This window comes from Sardina pilchardus, chromosome 1 (genome assembly GCF_963854185.1).
Source record: "Sardina pilchardus chromosome 1, fSarPil1.1, whole genome shotgun sequence".
In the NCBI taxonomy this organism is placed as follows: Eukaryota; Metazoa; Chordata; class Actinopteri; order Clupeiformes; family Clupeidae; genus Sardina; species Sardina pilchardus.
In genome coordinates, this window is record NC_084994.1 from 3,082,700 (window position 1) to 3,101,825 (window position 19,126).

Here is a 19,126-nt window from a genome sequence, read left to right on the forward strand (position 1 = left end):
TCCATCCTAGCTTGAACCAGCCCGGGCAAAGACTCCTAATCGACAGCTAGTGATCCTAATCGACAGCCAGGCTTGCTGCAGGCCTTGATGGAGGCCTTGATGTAGGCCTGCTGTTCTATGCTGTATTACGGCTCGTACAGGTAATCTTGTGCATCAAATTCACATACCAGATATTCAGAATCCCCATCCCATCAGTTTCAATATCAGCATTAAATGATTTAGTATTTAATATCAAATTGTAGTTACTTATCAGCTTTCTCCACAGACCGGGAGCCTAGCATGGTAGCTTAGCTTCCAACAAAGATGGCGGCTATATATTTTAGTTTCAATTGAAGTCCCACCCATAGCGCCCCCCCCTTGGAAAAATGAGGAAATTGTAGTTTCACCTACTCGACAAAGATATAGGACCTCCTGCTTTCAATTATGTAAAATTACAATTTTTACATCATTGAAAGCAGGAAGTCCAACATTGACATCCATAATTCTCCCGTCTCAAGGCAAACTGAGGGAATGATGCACGACCATTCAAAAACATGACTGGTTTTCTAAAGATACAAAGCTTAATGCTAATTAGTGAAGTGTCATTTTAAGACAAATAAAACACCAACCAAACCATGTGCTATGCTAGTCATAACAATAATCCTTATGTCTGATTAACACCAACCTTAACGTCTGCAGTTTGCAGTGGGGACTAGACAGTCCCTTAGAGAGAAGATGGACTCCAGAATCTCCCAGGTCATTGTGACTCAGGTCCAGCTCTATCAGGGAGTTTGGTGACTGTAGAACAGCAGCCACAATTCCACAGGACTTCTCTGAGAGTTTGCATTCAGCAAGTCTGCATAACAACATGAGAAAAGATCAAATATTACAGAGATGGATAAATGGGATACAGGATGCCCTGATAAATCGAGAGATATTTTGCACGTCATTCAACTCTAGAGTACATACTGAAGTGCTTCAACTTTGTGGTGAGGATCCTCCAGTGTAGCAGATAACAGCTTCTGTGCTGATTCTCCAGAATGATTGTTGTTCACATCCAGCTCTCTCACACAGGAGGGGTTTAACATCAGAGCCAGAGCCAAACAAACATAACCTTCATCTGAGATATCACACTTACTGAGCCTGAGTGAGAGAGAAAGAGAGAGAGTGAGAGTTAGTTCCGATTGGACTTGGTGTGTACAGGTCTAAAGACACATATAAAACACCAACCAAACCATAATGTGCTGCGCTAGTCCTTTAAAAAGACATGTCTGTCTAACACCAACCTTAATGTCTGCAGTTTGCAGTGGAGACTAGACAGTCCCTTAGAGAGAAGATGGACTCCAGAATCTCCCAGATCATTGTGACTCAGGTCCAGCTCTATCAGGGAGTTTGGTGACTGTAGAACAGCAGCCACAATTCCACAGGACTTCTCTGAGAGTTTGCATTCAGCAAGTCTGCATAACAACATGAGAAAGGATAAAATATTACAGAGATGGATAAATGGGATACAAGGTGCCCCGATACATCAGCACCATCAAGTGATCTTTTGCAGGTAATTTCCATGCCCCCACACACACACACACGACAGAATTGAATAAATATAAGCAATTTAATAACAAAAGTGTCACTTTATGGCACATCATCAACAACTATGAATATGCTTAATTTAATTTTAATAATAATAATAATAATAATAATAATAATTTCTTGAGAATATTTCATCCGAAAAATTGGACTTGGCGTGGACAGGCCTAAAGAAACATATAAAACACCAACCAAACCATAACGTGCTATGGCTATGCTAGGCATAATATTATTCCTTTACAAAGACATGTCTGACTAACACCAACCTTAAGGTCTGCATATTGCAGTGGGGACTAGACAGTCCCTTAGAGAGAAGATAGATTCCAGAATCTCCCAGGTCATTGTGACTCAGGTCCAGCTCTATCAGGGAGTTTGGTGACTGTAGAACAGCAGCCACAATTCCACAGGACTTCTCTGAGAGTTTGCATCCAGCAAGTCTGCATAACAATGTGAAAAAATAAAAGAATTGCAGAAATGGATAAATGGGACACAATCAGCACCATCGAGTGATCTTTTGCAAGTAATCATCTTTTTTTCCAGACTGAAAAATTCCAAATTCAAATTTGCTAACAGGTTAGTCTGGGTTCACCCCGGGTGGTAGTAGACTAGTGACTTCAACATTATATTTAGACACTATAACTAGCACAGTCTCTCCATCAGAAACTCACTGTGCCTTTCTGCAGCACCTCACAGCTGGGAGCAGTCTCCTGCGTCCCTCATCTGATGTGTTGTATTTCTTCAGCTCAATCTCCTCCAGCACATCCTCACACATCAGAAGCATGTGGGCCAGTGCTGAACAGTGGGCAGGAGATAACTTCTGTTTGATGTTCTTTGGTGAAGACAAGTATGTCTGAATTTCTTTGTGCATGGAATCATCATTCATTTCAAATAAGCAGTGGAAAAGATTGATGCATCGTTCAGGAGAGAGACCTTCTCTGTTCAGCTTCTTCATGTACTGACATGTTTCCTTAATACTGTGAGAACTGTTGTGTGTGTTGCTCAGTAGACCTTGCAGAAGTCTGTGATTGCTCTCCACAGAAATGCCCATAAGGAAGCGAAGGAAGAGATCCAGGTGTCCGTTCTGGCTCTCCAAAGCCTTATCAACTGCACTCTTAAGTAAGACATGTAAGTTGTCTTGAGGTTTTAATCTTAGTGCTGATTGAAAAGAATATAACCTTGATGGATTGAGTTCATTTCTACGCTCATCACTGAAGAGGGATTCCAATGCCTCATGGTTCTCCTCCAAATACGAGTGAAACACAAACACAGCTGCCAGAAACTCCTGGACACTCAGATGCACAAAGCAGTAGACCTTCTTCTTTTGAGATTCCACATTTTCTGTCTTGAAGATCTCAGTGCACATGCCAGAGTACACTGAGACTTCACTGACATCAATGCCACACTCTCTCAGGTCTTCCTCATAAAACATGAGGTTGCCATTCTCTAGATTCTTGAAAGCCAGTTCTGCCAGCTTCAGTAAAATGTTCCTCTGAGATTCCAGAAGTTTCTTTGTATCTTTTCCAGATCCACTCTGATACTTCTGATCCTTTCTTGTGGTTTGGATGAGCAAGAAGTGTATGAACATTTCAGTCAGTGTTTTGGGAATGTCTTTGATGTTATTTTCCAGCATCTTCTGAAGTACAGTAGCTGCAATCCAACAAAAGACTGGAATGTGGCACATAATATGGAGACTCCTGGATGTCTGAATGTGTGAGATGATTCTGCTGGCCTGACTCTCATTACTGATTCTCTTCCTGAAGTATTCTTCCTTCTGTGGGTCATTGAATCCTCGTACTTCTGTTACCTGGTCAATGTACTTATCAGGAATCTGACTGGCTGCAGCTGGTCGTGAGGTTATCCAGATGAGTGCAGATGGAAGTAGAGTTCCCTGAATGAGGCTCGTCATCACAACATCCACTGATGATGTTTCTTTCACATCAGACAACTTACTGATCTGTTCCAGATCCAGAGTCAACCGACTCTCATCCAAACCATCAAAGATGAACAAAACCTGACAGTCTTTGTATCCTTCACCATCATTTAGCTCCTTCAGCTCAGGTTGGAATTCAAGCAGGAGCCTGTGAAGACTATACTGATCACCTCTGACTAAATTAAGCTCACGGAAAGAAAGAGGAAACATAAAATCTACATCATGATTGGCTACCCCATCTGTCCAATCAAGAATGAACTTTTGCACTGAGACAGTTTTTCCAATTCCAGCTACACCTTTGGTCATCACAGTTCTGATGTGCTTCTCCTGTCCAAGTAAGGGCTTGAAGATGTCGTTGCAGTTGATTGGTGTGTCCTCTGTGGATTGAGATCTGGACGCTGACTCTACCTGCCAAACCTCATGTTCCTTATTCACCCCTTCACTCTCTCCTCCTGTGATGTAGAGCTCTGTGTAGATCTTATTGAGGAGTATCTCAGCTCCTGGTTTGATGATGCCTTCAGAGATGTTCTCAAACCTCCTCTTCAGACTGGCTTTGTGATTCTTTATAACTCTCCTCAGGTCCTCATCTGTTTGAAAATGACAAAACAAGTAATTCAAAAGTCATCATAAAAGTCCATAATAAAAACAATCCATTCATACTCACAAACTCACTACAAATAGGCCTACATCCACAAGCACTAATAAATAATAATAAATACATAGGTATATTTGTTGTTGTTCACAGGGCTTAAAATGTTCAGTCCCTCACAAGCAGAATAACACAGGGAGAGAGGGAGAGAGATGTTCTGTATGTGCTCGTGTGCGTGCCTGTGTGTGTGTGGGTGTGTGGGTGTGTGTGTGCGTGTGTGTGTGTGTGTGTGTGTGTGTCTGCAAATTAAGCACCATACCCACAATCCCACACTGAAATGTAGGCCCTGAGATCAGTTTGAATCCATTACTTTACTTTTCAGAACACCTGATCAAATCCAAAATGTATTCTCACCTAGTTCCCCCTTTCTGCCTGGTGTATGTCCAGTGTGCAGGTGTCTCCTGGGTCCTAGATCCTGGGTCAGTTCAGCCCTTAACCTGCAGGGACATCAGACAAACAACACTTGGACTGATGCACTAATTGCTCCTTAGATAATCTACTGATTATAATGTGCACTATGCCTCTTTATTTTAGCTGCACTTGTGTCTGTTTTCAGAATAGAATAGAGATTTAAAGGATCCATTCCACAAAAGACAGAAGGACCAGACCACTAGTAAATTTGAATAATAAGTTAGAATTGGAATTTCATTTAATCACCAATCCTGATTCAGCCGTCAAGCTTTAATGACCATCTTCAATTTGGACATTAGAACTAAAACACAACACAAACCATGCAAAGCTATGAGCTTTTGCATTCACTTTTATTGTTGTGTCAGTGTTTGTCTGTGTCTGTAGAATGACATGTGACTGACATGTCTACAGACTGATAACTACTCACTCTAGACCTGATGGAACTGGTTCACTGCTGAAGAAGGGCATATCACCAATGGACTGATCACTCTTCATGGACACACAGCTGGGCACTGGAGATGGAGGTCTGTGTGTCTGTGGGCTGGTTACATAAGGAGACACAAGAAACTGATTAACATCAACGTATTGAGTAAATAAGCATAATTATGTTGTAATTATGTAATTATGTATTTCCACAGTGTGTGTGTGTGTGTGTGTGGTATTGTATGTTAATAACATTTCTAAATGGTGTGTAGCCTATAAAAACTACAGACTGATAACTACTCACTCTAGACCTGATGGAACTGGTTCACTGCTGAAGGTGGGCATATCACCAATGGACTTCTCACTCTTTATGGACACACAGCTGGGCACTGGAGATGGAGGTCTGTGTGTCTGTGGGCTGAGACACAAGAAACTGATTAACATCAACTCATTGAGTAAATAAGCATAATTATGTTGTTGCTTTCTAAACACATACAGATGTATATGGTGTCCATCCTTAGGAGAGCAGGTAAGAACTTTACTTTGTCACTAATGAGAAGCTAAGAGTTCTTACATTTACTTTTCTTAACTTATCTCAACCATCTCATCTCATCCAACAGTCTGTGTGTGTGTCTGTGTCTGTGTCTGTGTCTGTGTGCGTGTGTTATTGTATGTTAGTGACATTTCTAAATAGCTTGTATCCTATAAAAACCACAGACTGCTAACTACTCACTCTAGACCTGATGGAACTGGTTCACTGCTGAAGGTGGGCATATCACCAATGGACTTCTCACTCTTTATGGACACACAGCTGGGCACTGGAGATGGAGGTCTGTGTGTCTGTGGGCTGGTTACATAAATAAAAATACCGTGTGCTGTTGTTTTATTAAAACACACATATATATATGTTGTCCATCCTGGAGATGGAGGTCTGTGTGTCTGTGGGCTGGTTACACAAGAAATGGATTAAAGAGACCCTATGCAACTTTTTCATAGTCATAAAATCGCTTAGAAATCGTTGTTTTGCTTGACTGACCAGTTTCATCGAAAACAGTAAGATTTCCTCCCGCCCCCAGTGTCCCTATCCGCTATTGCAACCTTGCAGTTTCTGCAGGAGACGATCGCTCCGTGTTTACATCTGGAAGTCTGAGACGCGTACGGAACAAGAAGAACCACACTTGCAATTTATAAATATATATATATAGCCTATAGATGTATAAATATACACGCTAAAGCTGTAGGGGAAGCTCTGAAGAGAAATATGCAAGCATAAAACGAGCGAAAACGAAAAGCGAAACCGAAACCGGAGATGAAATCGCCAATCCTGCATAGTTTCTCTTTAACATCAACTCATTGAGTAAATGAGCTTATGATGTTGTTTTCTAAACACAACATACAGATTTACCTGATGTTCATCGTTAGGAGAGCAGGTTAGACCTTTACTTTGACACTGATGAGTAGAAGAGATGCACCGATAGATTGGCTGGTGACCAGAATCGGCCGATTTTCACGTGATCGGCCATGACTGGCGACCGGCCGGTCAGTCTGAGACACGAGTCAGGAGCACATTTAACTGCAGATTTCGCATTCGCACACTAAAGTCACAAATGTGTAACCGTACATTTGAAGTTGTACATATTTTTTTCATACCTTATTAACACAAAATAGGGCTACGGGTTCACGAATCCGTTTTACAAGTTCACAAAACCGTTTTACAGATACACGAATTCTCACCTGTGCATCACAAGTTCCTGGCCTCATCCCCTCGAGCCTTTTGCCCCATTTACACTGCAACGATTGGGGCAAAACACATTCGCACATCCGTGTTACATAGTCTGAGAACATGCACAACATTTGTGCATTTGTAAACCCAAATGTGAACTAATGCAACAGAAGTTGTGCATCTGTGAAATATTTTCTCATTAATAAAAGTCTTGCACGACTACAAGTGAATTGATACAAGTGCTTGAGTCTACATCTGCGAGTTTCCGTCGCTGTTTTCCGATTTGTACTTGTGCACACAGAGAGCATCGATCGAAAACAAAACAAGGCGGCCGGATCTGGAGCCTAACCTCCGCTTGTTTCCTCATCAATATAAAGGACAAGGACGCACAATTTGTAGATTTTCTTTTCACAGAGTGAGAAAACATATTTCGGATTGATTATTTGCACCCGGGTGTAAATAGTGGAATGGAGGCATTTTCTTATTTGCACCCAAACCTGTAATGCATGCAGAAACAGATGGGATGGCCTACCTAAATCTAACAAGTTAGGATTTTAAAAACAATCTTTTTGATGGAAACGTGGTGCTAAATTCCCATAAACTTGTTCAGTGAACGGGTAAAACCGTCCGTTTGTAAGCAAAATCAAGAATTACGAGTTTGTTTACAGTCACCTAGCAACCAGAAGATAGACAAATATTAGTAGTCCATCGCTTGAACTAGAAATTGTGTAGGGTAGCGAGTAAGCGCATGGGCCATGAACCTGAGATCAAGTAATCAACTGGTGAAGTGTCATAGTGATACTGTATCTGCTTGTTATTTTTTTTACCCTATTCACCTGTAGTATATCCACCTTAAAGTCAACACATTGAACAAGAAAGGCTTAATATAGTAAATTGCCCAAGGGATATCACCAGGCACCCTCTTAAATCTTAAAGAGGTACCCCTAGTCTTCTAGATTCTGCAAAAAAAAAAACCTTTCACCTACAAAAGTGAAGTTTTCCTTTACGGTTCTCGTGCGCTTTTGGCAGACCAGACCAGCCACTGGGGTCAGGTTGCAACCAACCGGGGTCAGACCTGGTTTTGTCGGAATTTTTGCAGAATCTAGTAGACAAAACCAGGTTCACTTAAATTATGGCATTTGACTGCCGGACTATAGTAAATAGTGCTTAATGCACATTATTTAAAAGCCTATAATAGGATAATATAGGCTTATAAATTAATATATAACAGCAATATTCTGGTTGAAAATAGGTCCATGGCAGCACCTAAACAAGACATGGTTTCAACCAGATATAAACGTTGAAAAGGCGTCTTTCCATGAACGTCTTTTCAACGACCGGAAAAGACGTCGTTTAACCTTTCACTTTTAAACCAAACTGGGCCGTTGTTTCGACGACTTGGAAAGACGTCTTTTCAACGACTTTTGAACGTGATTTTGCTGGGGGGGTATGATGTGTACTGCATCTGTAGATTCACTTACCCTCCATCAGAGTGTGTTGCTTTGCTGCTTTGTTGCACACAGCTGTGTGCTGCAGACTCTGGTCTGGGTGTTTTACTGGGACCTGCAGCCTCCTCTCTCTCCTGAGAGACACTCATCCTAGCAGCAGTGGGAGAGTCTCTCTGGGAATGGACATGAGACACATGCAGCTTTACCTCTTGTTTCATGTGTCACCGCATACTGTACATGACCCGCTATCTTGCACTGTTGCACTGTTGGACTTATTTGCACTACCAACTTGACACACACCTCATATTGGATCACAGTTAGGGTGACCAGACGTCCTCTTTTGCCCAGACATGTCCTCTTTTTGAAACCTAAAAATGTGTCCGGGCGGAATTTCAGAATCGTCCGGGATTTTGTTATTCTAGCCTAACGTGTTTTCACCGAATTTGCATTGCTCTCTTTCATTCACATAGTAGGCTAATCACGCCCTCCCCCTACAGTTCGCTTTGCATTGAGTTGAAGTATAGAGCCTGACCTTAGAGCTACCGTCATTGGTTGATATTCTCGGCCTAAACATTTAATTGGTTATTCACATCATCAGCACACACTTCCTTGTTTACCACTGGCAACGCGCAAAACTATCCGGCGTCTTCAGCCATGCCGAAACGCAAGTGCAAGTTCACTGACGAATTGAAACGTAATTTCCATGTTTTCGTCTCGGTCGAGATCAATGCAAAGCAGGCAGTTTAGGAGGACTGAAAAGTATCAGCCATTGGACAACTTTTCAACTTTGAAAATGTCTCATTTTGTGCAATTAGGTTTTATTTTTTTAATTATTTTTGTTTTACCATTGTTGTGACTATACTTTACATTGTATAGCCTACAAATTCATAGTTTGTTTTTGCACATTTAAAACTTTCAACTACAAAATAGCCTTTTGAGGCAGTGTTTTTCTGTTAGTGTTGGGCCGGCCAATAAAGCTCATTATCATATCACCATGTATGTTGACACAATTGTATGAATGTACGTGTTCATAGGTGCATAGCCTATGTGACCCAAATACCCAAATACCCCCCCCCCCCCCCCCCCCCGCTGAAGTGTCCTCTTTTTTGCAAACTCAAATCTGGTCACCCTAATCACAGTACCAATCCTCAGTACATTCATGCACATCTTATCTATAGTATTTTACTGCTCCTTTAGTCATGTTGATTTGTTGATTTGCTTTTTATTTTCCTGTTTACATTGTATTGTATGTTGTGTGTGGTGTCTTAAGTGCTGGGACCTTGAATTTCCCCTTGGGGATCAATAAAGTATCTATCTATCTATCTATCTATCTATCTATCATCTTTGTTTTTAGCACTCTGATAAGATGAAGAAACACAACAAATATGAGATGATGAAAGAAGCTCAATGTCATTAAGAAAAATACAAACACAAACGTAAACAAACGTGTAAACAGAACAGTTGAAGATGGTGTTCTAACAGCAGTCACAGCAACAGAAACATCTGAAATAGTGGACTGATTTGGTCAATTCTACTTTTCCTCACGACACGTGCCTTAGTGCTGCTGCAGCCTTCATTATTCTACTCCGCCTGATAGATCATTGTCCACACACCTGCTTATCTCATACAGTATGTGTCTGCCAATAACACAACATGCCGAGCCTTTGGTTGGACACTTTCATGAGCGTCAGCTAAATCTCCTTTGGTTTCAGCCAATCAAATGACAGTATATCAAAAGTGATTTTACTGGAGATGTAGGCTACTGTAGTAGGCCTAGGCGTACTAAGAGCATATCGGAAGGAACGACTTCACAACCAAAATATGCGAATGACTTCGCTAAAGTATTGGTAGTAGGGGCAATTTGTTCATCCCAAACAACCCAGATAGCAAGGTGACATTGATATGATGTTGATTTTCCATCTAAATCATCATTTTGGTTGAGATTGAAATCTCAATGGTAAATAGACATTGAAACAGCATTACAATCCTGACAAAAACCCGACAGTGCAAGAGCATTGATAACAGATGCATTGAAACAACATTGGTTTATAGTTCATATTGTCATAATCGATAGAGCATTGATATAGCGTTCACGAAAAGACATTGAAAAGTCGTGGATTTATGATTGACTGGGAAATCTTGACGTGGTGATTGAAAAGTGGTGGGTTTATAGATGACCGCGCGACGACGTTTAAACTGTCTGCGGGTCCGGAGATCATTGGGAGCAACAGTTCAGTCAGACCAACGGTGTTCAACTCTCTCTCAAGTTCGCCGCTCCTTATGGTAAGCAAGCAGCATTTATTTATCTAACGTTAATGTTTCATTGTGAAATTGTACTTGGCTACATCAAATGTTCACAGTTTATCTGCATCGTACTGTTACGACTTACAAACAGACTCATGCTTGTTTAACTAAATATTTGGCTGCTAGCCTAGCTGCTACTTGTTTAAGTTACGACAGATCATCATAATTAACATAGGCCTACTCGGCAGTCTAGTTTTTAATTAGGCCTAGCAGCTACTTAAGTTCTCTGTAAGTTATTATTCGTATGATTTACATAAAATATTTGCTATGTTACGGTCAAAATGTTAGGCTGAAGATGATGTCCTGGTTAACGTTAACGTGTTTGCGAACTATGCAACTCCGTGAGTCTAACTTAAAAAACGGAGTTATGCTAACACCATCTTCTATATATTCTATGATTATTCTTAAGGTTCACTTGTAAGTAGCCATCAGTTTTAGTTGAACACATTTCTCTAACACTGTCTCTTTTTCCCTTCTATTTCTACCTTCTCACTGCAGCTGGATGGTGGAGGATGACTAGCTGCAACCGGGAGGTTTATGGATGAATGGATGGCAGCGAAGCACAGCATACGTGGATTTCTAAGTGAAGAGTGGATAAATAAATTGGACTTGCCTTTCAAACTGAATAAGTTGTCCATGGCCTACCTACGTTTTCAGTAAGTTATTATATTCGTATGATTTACATAAAATATTTACTATCGCTGTCAAAATGTTTTAAGGGTAGCCATCGGTTTCAGTTGAACACATTTCTCTAACACTTGTCACTTTTTTCCTCTATTTCTGCCGTCTCACTGCAGCTGGATGGTGGACGATGACTGCAACCGGGAGGTGTATGGAGGGATGCTATACGGAATGGATGGCAGTGAAGTACAGCACACGTGAATTTCTGAATTAAGAGTGGATGAATAAATGCACTTGCTTTTCAAACTGATAAGAAGTTGTCCATGGTTATTTGTGCAAGCTTGTGTAGCCTAAACCAGATAGCCTACAGCATAAGCTTCTGACTAGCCTAATTTATCCTGGCTGTAGATAAAGCAGGATATGAATTTACCAATATTTTGCCTGCTTAATACTGGTTTACTGTGGTTTAATATCAATTGAAATACCATTGAAATCACGTTGATCTTTAGTTGGGCTGTAATTTCAACGTTGTTTCAATATTAATTTTCATTGAAACAGCATTGAAATTCCATTGATTTGTAGTTACACTTTCAACGTTGATTCAATGATAATAGAGGGTGCAAAATGTTGTAGAATCAACGTTGCAGTGCGATGTTGATTCAATGATTCCAGTGTTGACGAGGTAATGTTGATTTAACGTAGATTCAATGACTAATTGCTATCTGGGAATTGTTGGCCATATGGTAGCGCCCGTATAGAATATAGCCAGTATAGGCTATGCACGACGATTTTGGGCTCGATTCCATAATCTGGCCCTGGAAAAGGAGTAGGCAGGCTAACTCTATATATTATGTTACAACGGAGTTAGATTAGCCTAACAAATGTGACCCTGTAAAGCGGAACCAGTCGTTTCGGTAAAATTAATTAAATTAAGTTATTGTGCTCACGTGAACGGCCATAAACTAAGCTTTCCAACGATATGTATATCGAGGGTATTACACAAACTATCGCTAAGATAACAGCATCCAAAGTTGACATGGTTCTCCTGTCACGATATGCCAGAAGAGGAGAAATCACATTTGTAAGCGGCGCGTGCACAACGGGAATGACAGCAAATGGGTTGAATCTTCGCCGGGTTTAACAGTCAAAACATATGTTTTTCCGTGAAATGCGTTCACGATATGACACTGTAGACTGTATACAGTCGAATTAGGCGAAAACGTGAAATTCAACATTTTAACCCGGAAGTTTGTTATTGTTGATTTTCTCAAAATAACGTTGTGCGCAAAACGACTGATTTCGCTATGAATGGTCACAAATGATTAATCCAGTAGCCTAGGCTTATATGTGATGTTACATTAGCAAGCCCGCATTTACTAATGGTTTGTTAGGACAAGGACTACCCTGAAGGCGGAAATGTCCGTCGAAAAAAACATTCAAGGTCGTGCAATGAAATTCTATATACTCCAAATATTCCACAAACTGAAAACACAAAGTGAATGATACCGTGAACACATTAAACAGTGGGTTTCTTACCTTGCCACAAACTGTATGCACTTGATACAAAACAAGGCTACAGACGCGTCACGTAGTCGGAATATTTACTTTCGATTTTACTTCAGAGGTCCTCCCCGTGTGAAAGCGATGTTTGATCGTAACCTTAATGGAATTTATAGTAGGCCAGGCATCCCAAATCTCTCAGAAGGTCCGGGAGTCCCCCGCATATTGATAGCGGCTCCCTGATGCCCGCACATAACTTAAAATCTCCCGGAATCTGGAGCGAGAGCAAGAGCGCGCAGACGAGTCACAACTCACCTGTGAAGCGCGTGCACGACAGAGACGGAGAGGGAGCTAGACCATGAGCTAGACTGTGCGTGTGTAACAGAGTACAATTGTATTCCTCTATTGTTTATAATTACACAAAGATGGTTTTATTTTGACACACCGAATATGTACATAGTCTTCTTCTTCTTCTTCTGGGTGCTATTCAGCTTCCTGCCCCCTATCCCTATCCCCCTCTAATATTTCCTTTTTCCATATTTTTATGTCCCTGCCCCCTTCACCTCTTCCCTGTTTTCTGTTACCCTGGGAAGAGGTATGCTTCATGTCTAATTCATTCTTCTAAATCTAATCTCTATCCCCTTTCTATATTGTCATCCACCACTTTTGAAACTATAATATTGCATATTATTTCTTTGGGTACATTTCCCTTCATGTATTGAAGTGGTGACTTTCACTATTTTAATGTATTTTGTATTGTAATAGAGCCACATGTGTAACATAAGCCTGTGGCTAACTAGCTTGTTATTACTGCATTACAGCCCTGTAGCTAACTAGCTACTGTAATACTGTATTACCCACAGACTGTTGTTAACGGCTAGTTAGCATGAATCGCTATTACTTAGCTTTTTCGTTTATTGCTTTTTGTAGGAGTTGGGAAGGAACCTGAACCCCAGCTGTGCGCTGTTTGTGACTGTTTTGCAGGTGTGTCATTATTGTTGATTAATTTGATGTGTTTTGATGTTAAAACTGTGGACGAGTTAGCTATTTTGTCCGTTATGCTAGCTTCCGCTAGCTAGCTAGCGAGCTAACTAGCTCACTGTTAGAATGGGAAGCTAGGCAGTGTTTTGTGTCGAATTAAGCCTGAATTCCTAGCGAATTGTTTAAGGAACTTGACATATATTTGTTGGGGTTTTATTGGGCATTCTAATTGTAATATGTATATGTTGGGTTACCTGGCCCTGTTTTCTGTTACCCTGGGAAGAGGAGTTGGGAAGGAACCTGAACCCCAGCTGTGCGCTGTTTGTGACTGTTTTGCAGTAAACCGCCCGCTTCTGAACGAAACAGCTGTGTGTCGGCGTCACGTTCTTTTATCATCTATGCTCAACCAATCACAACGCAGAGAGCTAAATCCACCGGTTACACTTGGTGCCGTGACTCCGTGACAGCTAGATCAACGCCTGCTTGATCGCCGGGATAACTGCGCCCCCCTCCTCCATCTTCACGCAGGGTGCCGTTTATGTGTGTGTGTGTGACAGAGAGGTACTCAGTCCATGGGATATGTTCTGATATGCAGAGTAGTTACTAGAGCCTCTGTATAATTGTAAATGTTTTATTTTTCTCATTTAATGCTATTGCTGTCAATGTGACTTACAATATTGGTAATTTTGGGTCTATATATTTAATTCTAGTGACATTTTAAGTTTAACACTATAAGCTCAGCAGTGTGTAGTCTATAAGCTACTGAGCCAGGATAGTTACTGTCTAGTTTTTCACTTCTGGTTCTGGGCTAGCATTATTATTGCATTTAATTTTGAGTCTGTTATTGCTGTAAGATGGCGGGACGAAATAATAGCCCGGATAGGGACTCAGTGGATGATCCATGTATGCTTAGAAACAGGCTGTGTCCAGGTGGTTTTGGGAGAGTTTGCCCTTTGGGGGTACACAGTGTTGGTGGGGGGAGGTCAGTTAGTAGTGTGGGCCTAGATGACTTGGTTAGAGGCCCAGTGGCTACTTCCACCCCTTTGAGAGATACTGTCTGCATGCCCCGCACAAGTCAAACCATTCCAGCAGCACATGCAGCCCCTATGTTTACACTAGCAGCACAGGCAGCCCCTACATCTACACTTGCAGCACATGCAGCCCCTGCATCATCACCTCTTACATGTGCAGCCCCTATGCCCAACACACAAGTGATTAGTGCAGATACACTGGGCATTATCATGTCTGATTTAGCTAGGCAGATCAGTGATAACATCACTGCCAGTATGCACACACTGCATCAGGCCAGTAGTCAGCCACACACCAGCCACTCTTCATCACCCCTGACAGCGGCAGATGCTTCTAAGGTTAGTGTGACTGTGCAGTCGGACTCCAAACTCCCTCCCTTTTTCAGAGGCGACCACACAGACAAGTTTTCTGTTGATGAGTGGGAGGATGTGGTGATGAGCCATCTCTGTCACTTGGACCGCACATAGCGTGAGAAGGTTGACTTTGTCATGAGTCGTCTCCTAGGCAAGGCAAGGGATATGGTGAGGGTCTCCCTTAGGTGCAGTTCTGGACTGGCCTCCAGTGGCAGCTTATCTGTCGTGTTTGAAATCCTAAAGAGGAACTTTAGTGAGCTGACGTATTCCAACATGCCGATGAGAGACTTTTACAACACTGTTCCACGCCGCAGTGAGTCTGCTATGGAGTATTGGATTCGTCTCAATAAGGCTATTGGTGTGGCAGAGGAGTGTCTGCGTCAGCAGCAGAAAGCTGTAGGAGATACTGGAGCAGAGGTAGTGGCTATGTTCGTATCTCACTGTCCAGACCCCAAACTTGCTGTTTCTCTCACATTCAAGCCAGCTGAGCAGTGGACGCCGTCAGAGATTCAAGAGAGGTTAGATGCGCGTCAGTGTGAATTGAAGAGAAGTGGGGGAGTGGGTCATCAGCCTCCTTTTCCAGTGTCCACAGATGTTGTGCGTCCGCTAGTTCAGTCCACTGTCCAGCATAGTGAACCACAACTCTCAGCTATGGCCCCTTGGTTGCTCCAGTCCTGCAGCCCCGTCACACCTGAGTGCACAGCCACCCAGCTCCCCAGCAGCTGAACCAAGCCTGTCTCATGTGGTGAGCATGTTGGACAAAGTACTTTCAGTGTGCACTGCCTCTGTGTCCCCACGCCCAATGCCAACTCAGCGGAGCCAGATCCGTCACAGCGAGGCACGCCTGCCATGCAGAGTATGTGGCACACTGCAGCACTCCACATTCAGCCACTGCAAAATGGACCGGCTTTGCCATCACTGTCTGAAGCCTGGGCACGTCAAGAGTGGATGTCCTACAGCACGCCAGACTCAGGTTGGTGCTGGCCATGCCCCGGCCACACAGTTAAACTAGATAGCCCATGTAGTGCGAGGGGTACCATGGGCTCTTCTGCCGAAACCCTCGGTGATAATGACTTTGAATCTGTTTATGTAAATAGTTGCACTCTTTTGCCAGCCAATACTACGGCTATCTATCTCAATTCCCAGCAGGTCGGGGGTGCGAGTGACTTGTTCTACACCCCAGTTGTAGTCAGTGGCCTTGTTTCGTTGGAGGGCATGCTGGATTCGGGCTCCATGTCATGTTCACTGAGCGAAGAGGGTGAAATGAGACTGAAAGCATCAGGCGTTCTACCGTGTCCACAGCCAGTCCCTAGTAACATTGTTCTTATTGGATGTGGCGGTTTATCCACACGCCCTAAGTGCATATATGAGCTGGAGATTGAGGTTTCTGGATCCAAGTTCCTGGTGCCTACTTTTGTGATATCTGGCCAGCGTGATGAGTTTATCATTGGAACCAACGTCTTAAAGCCCCTCCTCAATCGTCTGAAGTCTGAGAAGAAGTACTGGGACGTGGTCACCTCTGCTAGCTCCAGCCCTGAGTGTGAGCGGGTTCTGGAGCTCCTCACTTGTTGTGTTTCACGCTGGGCAGGTCCAGAGTCAGTGGGTCCAATTGGCACGGTTAAGCTGAGGCGAGCCATCACTCTGTTGCCAAAGCAAGAGTACCTGGTGTGGGGCAAGTTACCGAGCCATGTTAATGTGTCACCTGGTAGCACAGTGATAGTGGAGCCCACCGCAGCTCGTTCTGGTCCTAGGAACATTCTAGTGGGGAAAGTTATCACACCGATGTGGGGAGACCACTGGATTCCCATGAGAGTTCTGAACCCGACTGAGGCTCCTGTAAGACTGCGCCGCAACACAAAGCTAGCTGATGTTTCACCGTGCCTGGCTGTGGAAGATCTGCCTTTGACTCAGAGTATCGCCTGTAACAGTACTGTGCATACTCACACAAACACGCCGCCACCGCTACACTCTCCAAAGCAGTGTCTAGATGCCTGTGGCCTTGGAGATGTTGACATTGACGCGTGTGAGGTGTCGGATGAGTGGAAGTCCAGACTGGCTGAGCTACTTACCAGGTTTCACGACGTCTTTTCCAAGGACAAGCTTGACTGTGGAGAAGCGAGAGATTTTGTACACCGCATCCACCTCACTGATGATCGCCCGTTCCGGCTTCCTTACCGCCGTATTCCACCTGCTCACTATCACAAGCTGAGAGAAGTCCTGAGTGACATGGAGGAGAAGAATATCATCAGAAAGTCCATCAGTGAATATGCCTCGCCTTTAGTGATGGTCTGGAAGAAGAACGGAGATCTCAGGTTATGCACAGACTTTCGCTGGCTTAATGCCAAAACTGTGAAGGATGCACATCCCTTGCCACACCAGTCAGACTGTCTCGCTGCCCTTGGTGGGAATGCGCTGTTCAGCACCATGGATTTGACATCTGGGTTTTATAACATTCCCCTCCATGAGTCTGACAGGAAGTACACAGCCTTCACAACACCACTTGGCTTGTATGAGTATAATAGACTCCCCCAAGGTCTGTGTAACAGTCCAGCTTCATTCATGCGCATGATGATGAGCATTTTTGGTGACCTCAACTTTTCCACCCTTTTATGCTACTTAGACGATCTTTTAGTCTTTGCTCCATCTGAGGCTGAGGCCCTGTGGCGTCTTGAGGTTACATTCACCAGGTTGAGGGCACACAATCTGAAGCTCTCCCAGAAGAAGTGCCACTTTTTGCGCAAGTCTGTTAGGTTCTTAGGGCATGTTGTGAATGTGGGTGGTGTGTCTGTCGATCAAGAGAAGGTTGACGTCATCTCAAGCTTCACCACACAGGATCTCATGATGGCGGATGGGTGCACGCCTTCCCAGAAGAGAGTTCGCTCCTTCCTGGGAATGGTGATGTATTACCAACATTTCATCCCTGGCTGTTCCTCTATCGCTAAGCCACTGTTTGCCCTGACTGCTGGACAGAAACGTAGGGGTAGGCATGACCGGAAGCTCCAGAGGCCTGGTACTTACCGTGAGCTGACTCCGGGTGATTGGACTCCAGCCTGTGTTAAAGCTTTTGAAGACCTCAAGGGGGCACTGATGACCAGTGTAGTTCTAGCCCATCCGAACTTCAGCCAACCGTTCATCCTGTGCACTGACGCTTCCCTTGATGGCTTGGGGGCCGTTTTGTCTCAGGTTCCAGAGGGTGAAGACAGAGCCAGGCCTATAGCCTTCGCCAGCAAGTCTCTTAGTCGGAGCCAGGCCAATTATCCAGCACATCGGCTTGAGTTTTTGGCTTTGAAGTGGGCTGTGTGTGATAAGTTCAGTCACTGGCTCAAAGGTCACACCTTCACCGTCTGGACAGACAACAACCCTCTCACGTACATTCTGACAAAGCCCAAGTTGGATGCATGTGAGCAGCGGTGGGTCTCAAAGCTGGCGCCATACACTTTTGACATCAGACATGTCCCTGGGACAAAGAACGTGGTTGCTGATGCGCTGAGTCGTGACCCCTTTGTGAAGCTTGTCAGCCAACGGCTCTTGTCTGAGTCCTACTTGGGTCTGCTGCAACGAGCTTCTGAAGTGGACAACGGCTGTGTTCAGGACATGTTCCGCCTCACCTGTAATCCTCAGACCATGACTGACTCTTCCCTCAGTGTCGATCAACCTCTGTCCATGTCAGGTGATGATGTTTCAGCTGCCTTGGATGCGCAGGATGCTTGGGAACATGGGGCTCAGCAGCGAGCTATTTCCCTCAGTGACCACCTGACAAGCCTGGGGAATTGTGGTCAGGACACACTCCATACCTGGTCGACGGAAGAGCTGAAAGCCCGCCAGCTACAGGATGTGGCCGTTTTCAGAGTGATTTTCTACGTTGACCGGAAACTGAGGCCGTCAAGGCGTGAACGTGCTCAAGAGAATCATCTGGCCTTGAAAATGCTGCGTCAATGGGAAAGGTTCCAGCTTAGAGATGGAATTCTCTACCGAGTTTCCAAAGACCCCCTCACCAACACAAAGAGGTTCCAGTATGTTGTGCCGGACTCTCTGAAAGCTGATGCGTTGGCTGGCGTGCATGACTTGGCCGGTCATCAAGGTCAACCTCGCACACTCTCCCTTGCTCGTCAGAGGTTTTTCTGGTACGACATGGAGAAGGACGTTAGGAGTCATGTCAGAAACTGTGTGAGATGTGTCCTCAGCAAA

The 19,126-nt window shown here is 43.6% G+C and overlaps 1 protein-coding gene across 1 annotated transcript; it reads right to left on the bottom strand.

The window, feature by feature from the left end:
* Positions 1-1,279: 1,279 nt before the first annotated feature.
* On the bottom strand, positions 1,280-6,395 carry LOC134075551 (NACHT, LRR and PYD domains-containing protein 3-like; the record flags this gene model as incomplete). The annotated part of the gene is made up of 6 exons (XM_062530866.1): positions 6,385-6,395; positions 4,500-4,582; positions 2,767-4,083; positions 2,235-2,700; positions 1,833-2,003; positions 1,280-1,436 (listed from the first exon to the last, which is right to left on the bottom strand). Coding segments are annotated over exons 1-6 (2,205 nt in total), but the record flags the coding sequence as incomplete, so codon positions are not given.
* Positions 6,396-19,126: the final 12,731 nt, after the last annotated feature.